General features: G+C 50.5%; 1 protein-coding gene across 1 annotated transcript; it reads left to right on the top strand.

Annotated features, from left to right (window-relative positions):
- Positions 1–2,312: 2,312 nt before the first annotated feature.
- LOC123071460 (nematode resistance protein-like HSPRO1) lies at positions 2,313–4,102 on the top strand. The gene has a single exon (XM_044495027.1). The coding sequence runs from the start codon at positions 2,463–2,465 to the stop codon at positions 3,864–3,866; it is 1,404 nt and encodes a 467-aa protein (XP_044350962.1). The 5' UTR covers positions 2,313–2,462; the 3' UTR covers positions 3,867–4,102.
- Positions 4,103–6,468: the final 2,366 nt, after the last annotated feature.

The raw sequence follows: 6,468 nt of genomic DNA, 5'->3' as shown, positions 1-6,468 counted from the left end.
ACTAAGAATTCTAGCACGATCTTGAACAAGGAGGACAAGATCACATATGGTTATACCTGGCCATCTGTCGGGCCGGGCCAGGCTTTGGGCCGGGCCTGCCAAAGCCCGATGCAAAAAACGAGGCCCGAGCCTGGCTTGGCCTAAAAATCAAGCCCGAGCCCAGTCCATCACGCTAAAAGCCCGCCAGGCCTCGGGTCGGGCCTCTTCCTTAAACAACGATTTTGATGGGCCCGAGCCCGGCCCGACCCGGCTGTTGGGCTCAAAATCTAGGCCCGAGCCCGGCCCGTGGTCAAGGCTGGGTCGGGCTTTTTCGGGCAGGGCTACATACGGTGTAGCGGGAGCAGGACCGCCAACATTGATGTTGTCGCCCAGGTCGTTGAGGAAGAGGTTGCCGAGGTCGGGAAAGAAGTCATCGCTGCCAGCAGTCGTGCGAGTGCGCTCCCCAAAAACCTGATTGCCCTCTCCCGTACAGGATCACGAGAGGCGGGGTTCCGGAAGCCTGTTGTCCCTTCTCGCGGTGCACATCGAAAGGAGGGATGGAGAAGACTTGCATGGCGACGCAATGATCTGGAACGATGATGCGAAACCATGCGATACGACACAACTAGGGTAGACATCTGCCTGACTATATAATGCGGGTCGGGTAGGTTGTGGGAGTAAGACGTGCATAGCTATGTCCTCAGCTTGGCTCATTCCCGCAACCCGCATCGCGCCGAGGCGTGGCATGGCCAGGCGAGCAAGGAGAAGGAGCGCGCGTGTAGGCCTCCTCTTCTCATGCTCATACAAGTGGTCGAAGATCTCACCTTATAAAAAGGTGCAAGTCTCTCTCAACTTCCGGGATGGGACTAAACTTTAATCTCACTCACACCACTCACATGTGTGCATGACTGGGCCAAGAGAATTTCAGAATTTTAGTTGGGCGTTGGCCAAAGGCCCATTAGCAAATTCCAACATAAATTTTGGTGGGATGAGCTCCTCACTAACAATGCTCAATCAGTGAAAGCCTTATCTTCTCTACCGCTACTCGTGGGATGGGAAATCTAGAAGAAAAGGAATGCACACGTCTTCAGGAGCAGCAAGGCGGCGCCGGTGGTGATCATCACGTGGAACATCAAAAATGAAGTGTCTCCTTGGGCCATTGCGGGTGACAAGTATTTGAGTAATGTAATGTCACAAGAGTAATCTGTTTAGACTTTTGTCATTTGACGGCGTGTGTGTAACAAAACTCCATTCTTAATTAATGAAAATGACAAGTCTTTACCTTGTTTCATAATTTTTTAGTATTGGTTGATGCGATCTATCCTTACTTCAAGTAGTTGGTCAGGCTTCTTGAAGTGAAACCTGCCCAGGCAATTCAAGGAGTCTCCTAATTAATGAAAGAAGACAATATTTGTGTTCAAATGTATGTAGCCGCTTAAAAGAATGAAACAAAAAATTGTCAAATAGTGTTTACTCTGGTGATCTAAATGATCTTATATTCTTTTACATGGTTATATTTCTTTATAGAGGGGTACTACCCAATTCATGGGAGCAGTCTACACTTCGGCGGGTGAGGTCATCTTCCTGCTCACCCCTCCGAGGGGATAAAAAGAATGCGACTAAAAACCCGTTGAACTTTGGATATAATAGTGCTCAATAACCAAAGAAAGAAAGTCACAAAAGTCAACTGCCGAAAGCCGTCCAAACCGAATCCAGGAAGCATTTCAATGGAAGCAAGTACATGGTAAAATCCCAAAACCAAAAACAATGGCTGCTGTAGCTTACGACATTGCCGACCAATATCACAAACTATATTAACGTCGCTTGCCAGGGAAAAATTAGTCTTCTGCCTAAGAATTACTACCTACGCAAGCAAAGGAGAAATGGATGAAGTTTTCCTACTAAATTAAGCGATAATCCCAACATCTTTTACGGCGAACCTTGTGCCGGCCCAGGATGGATGGATGGGCAGCTGCGGATAGATAGAGACGGCCGCGTTCCACGAGGTACAAGGACGTGCTCTGCGCTGCCCGAACGCAAGAAAACACCACGATTCACGACGACTCGGACGGCACAAAACCGCATCGCATCGCGCATCACAGCTGATGACAGCCCGCCCACGCCTCCCTCCCTCCCTCTCCGGATAAGCTCGGAGCGCCTTTTCTTCCTCCGCGCTAATTTCAATGGCTTTCTGCGTGCCACCCCGCGCCCACCCCCGCGGTTTGAGAGACTTCATTTTCAAACCACCCCGCGCCGCGGTCCACACGCCACGCGCTAGCTCAGCCCCTCCCTATCTACACGCACACGAGCAGTATATAAGCAGCCTCACCTTCTAATCCTCGAGGCCACACCCGACCCGAGACCAGAACACGAGCAAGAAACAAGCAACGAAGTTTCTGTTTCGAGCAAGGAGTGGTAGAGATTTCAAACCAGAGGTTGTTAGTTAACCCGAGAGTTGAGGAGCTGGAGCAGTGCTGAAAGAAATGGCGACGACCAAGTTGTCCCCGCTCTCGCCTGTGCGGCCGGACGATAGGCGGCGCGCGCCGGCGGCGTCGGTGGTGCTGAAGGTGCAGGACAGCACGGCGGCCGAGGCGTACGAGCAGTACCTGCGGCTGCCGGAGCTGTCGAGGGTGTGGAAGACCGCGTGCTGCCCGGGCTGGCCCGACGAGGGCCTGGTCAAGCCCGCGCTGCAGGCGCTGGAGATCACCTTCCGCTTCGTGTCCGTCGCGCTCTCCGACCCGCGGGGCTACGCCAGCCGCCGCGAGCTGGCGCGGCGGCTCGAGTCGCTCACCGCGCGGGAGGTGGAGGTGGTGGCCGCGCTCTGCGAGGGGGACCGGGGTGCGCCGCTGGCCGAGCTGAGCGCGTCCGAGGGCGTGCTCCCGCGGGAGAGGAGCGCCTCAGAGGTGTGGCAGCTGCCGGGGAGCGCCGCCGCAGTGGTGTGTCATGCCAGTGAGGCCAGCTTGCTCCCGCGCCTCGCCGCGTGGGACAAGTCCGAGACCTTGGCGGCCAAGATCAAGTACGCCATCGAGAGCCAGATGCAGGGCTGCGCCTTCTCCCTCGGCCTCGGCGAGCCCAACCTCGCCGGCAAGCCGGTGCTGGAGTACGACCGCATCGTGCAGCCGCACGAGCTGCACGCCCTCAAGCCCAGGGTCGCGCCGGAGCCCAAGACCGGCTACCGCAACCGCGAGAACGAGGCGCTCTTCACCATCCACCAGATTCTTGAATCCTGGCTGTGCGCGGCGTCTCAGCTTCTCACCCGCCTGAACAGCCGGATCGAAGCGAAGGACTGGGAGGCGGCGGCGAACGACTGCTGGATCCTGGAGCGGATCTGGAAGCTGCTTGCCGACATCGAGGACCTGCACCTGCTGATGGACCCGGACGACTTCCTGCGGCTCAAGAGCCAGCTCGCGATACGGTCGGCGCCGGACGGCACCGACGCGTCCTTCTGCTTCCGCTCCAGAGCGCTGCTGCACGCCGGGAACGCCACCAGATACATCAAGAAGCTGGTGCCGTGGGTGATCGGCGTGGAGGTGGACCCCAATGGCGGGCCGAGGGTGCAGGAGGCGGCCATGAGGCTGTACCACGGCCGGAGGCGCGGCGAAGGCGAGGACGCCGGCAAGATCGAGCTGCTGCAGGCTTTTCAGGCCGTGGAGGCGGCCGTGCGGAGGTTCTTCTTCGCGTACCGGCAGGTCGTGGCGGCCGTGTGTGGCACGGCGGAGGCGTCGGGCAACCGGGCGCTGTTTGCGCCGGCGGAGGGGACGGACCCCCTGTCGCAGATGTTCCTCGAGCCGCCCTACTTCCCCAGCCTCGACGCCGCCAAGACGTTCTTGGCCGACTACTGGGTTCAGCACATGGCCGCCGCCTCTGTTCCGTCAGGGCGCAGCTGAAAGTTTGGAACGGCCAAATACCGCCGCTAGATGGGTTGCCACTTGCCACGGCGACGACCCGTGATTTTGCTGGCTAGAAGTTACAGTACCTATGATCCCCAGCCTGCAATCATATAGTGATTCATTTCAGTAGCGGTAGACGAGTACATATACTCAGACATGTGTGTGTTGTGACTTGTGGTGCCATCTGTTCTAGTGTCCTATTACAGAGTATTTAACGGAGATACATTCAATTATATCAAGTAGCCTGATGTAACTTCATTTGCGGTTCGTTTAATGTAAATACATTTTTTGTTAGATATGGTTGGTCGATGAAGAAAACAGTTCGTTATCCCTACCTTAAGCAATGGAAATCTTATTAACTGAACATATTTATTTATTTTTTTGCGAGAAAATTTTCGATCTATTCATCTTCAATCATGGCAGTACAACGAATATCAGAAATAATAAAAATTACATCCAGATCCGTAGGCCATCTAGCGACAACTACTAACACTGAAGCGAGCCGAAGGCGCGCCGCCGTCATCACCCCTCCATTGCCGGAGTCGGGCACAACTTGTTGTAGTAGACAGTCAGAAAGTCGTCGTGCTAAGGACCCATAGGACCAGCGCATCAGAACAGCAACCGCCGCAGATGAAGAATAACGTAGATCAGAAAATTCAATCCGAAGACACACGTACGTAGACGAACAACGACGAGATCCGAGCAAATCCACCAAAAACTGAACATTATCTCTGAGTGGTTTCGAGGGAAGACTCTTTGGTGCGCCCAATCCCACGCGTGAATCCCCTTCGCTCTTATGCACTTCTTATGCACACCCCCCCCCCCCCCCCCCCCCCCGCCCCCCAAGAGAATGGCGCAAACGTTCGCTTTTATGCACTATTCACAAGTGAAAGACCCTCTCTGTAGCATTGGCACTCTCTATGGTGGAGCATGTCAATTATTGAAATCATGTATGGCGGCAACTTACAGTTTTCTTATCCTCTCAATTCTCTCAGCCGCAGCATGGCAAATCCTTGAAAACATGTCAATTTTATCTGCTGTAGAATGGAAAATCCCTGAAACGTATACGAATTCTTTTTGCTATGGCATGACAATTACTATTTAACATGGTAAATCTCTCTATTACAATTTACAACATGACAGTTCTAAACGCATTCCCTCGGAGGGTTTTTGATGGGACGCTATCATGTGGCGTCATTTGCTCGAATGAGCCTCCCAAAGCAAACGATCATTCGCGCTAGGGACACCATAGAGGGCACTTTGACTTGGAGTTCAAGATTCAAAGCCAGACAACTAATCTGATGGTCATCGAAGTGTTTGTTAAATTGGCCAACAAAAGTGCCGCCCGACGTAAATTTCAAAGTTCAAGTGAATAGTCCAATAACTTCTTTTTTTGCAGGGATCTAATGACCGTTTTTAATCATTGATGTAGGAACCCCTTTTTGGTGGCGCTTGCAAATATTTCAGACTTTCTTAGAAATATTGCAAAATTTCCAAAAAAAATCAATTTTGAAGATAAATAATTTCACCATTTTTTTGGAAAATCAAATGAAAAAAGGACTGAAGAGGAACCCCTAGAAAGAGAAAAAAAAAAGGTAATGTTCAGATTTTCAACCATGGAAAATCGATTGTTTTTTTATGGTAATTATAGTTGCCTTGCTAATGACAATTTTATTTAGGAAGCATGGCAAATCCTGGCAAAAAAATAAAGATGGCATGGGTTTGCCATGCTCGCTAAAGACAGTTGTCATCCTTGGGACAACTAGTTAGCATGCACGTGCAACGCACGTATTAAACATGAAAAATTATAATCAAATACAGATAGATTTCTTGATTTAAAAAAAATCATACAGAGTGCATAATACTCTATTCTTGGGCCTTGGTGTTCTTGTGTCTGGCTCTAACAATCTCCATGATGTCACATCTATGTTTACCCCAAGCTTTACTGTCTTTTTCTGTTTTTAGGTTGCCACTCCGTTTTTTCCTAATTAACCAGAAAACGGTAGGATTTTTTCCGGCTTCCTTTATAAACTGGATCTTCCCTCTCTTCTTAATAAAATGCTGGACCCCCTGACCTCGTGATGAGGTTCATGCATGAGTTATATAATCTCGTATCTAAATGCACACTTTGTCAGTGCATAGTGCTCAAATGATTATACTCTCCTGTAAACGAATTTCAGTGTGTGAAAAAAAATTATCCAGGCGGGCTTCGGCCCATTGTAGTATGTGTCAAACATACTACCATTTGATTTTTTTGCAAATCATATAGTTATAGTAATCCAATCAGAAATTAGAACCCCCTTGTTGGACAATGGATCATTATAAAGTTTCATCACCATTCTCCATACATAGACACATACAAGTATTGTTCAGTAAAGAACCATTTATGTATCAACAAAATTTAGTAAAGAACTATTACAAAGAGAAAATTAAGTGTCGTTCGCAGAAGTGAGAAGATGCCATTGTCAAAGTTCAGTAATGATTTCCTTGAGGGACTATGAAGGCTAAGGTGAAACAAGCAAAAACTACTGGAGGTGGACGGACAACGCTCAGGTGCGCTTGCTATTGGAATCGAGTCCGATTGTTATGTGTGGGTGAT

Source organism: Triticum aestivum, chromosome 3B, assembly GCF_018294505.1.
Source record: "Triticum aestivum cultivar Chinese Spring chromosome 3B, IWGSC CS RefSeq v2.1, whole genome shotgun sequence".
In the NCBI taxonomy this organism is placed as follows: domain Eukaryota; kingdom Viridiplantae; phylum Streptophyta; class Magnoliopsida; order Poales; family Poaceae; genus Triticum; species Triticum aestivum.
Note: the sequence above shows the minus strand (reverse complement) of the source record. Positions and strands in the feature narration are given on the sequence as shown.

Bases quoted from the DNA above. Each gene is read 5' to 3' on its own strand.
- LOC123071460 (XM_044495027.1), top strand. From the start codon at position 2,463: ATGGCGACGACCAAGTTGTCCCCGCTCTCGCCTGTGCGGCCGGACGAT.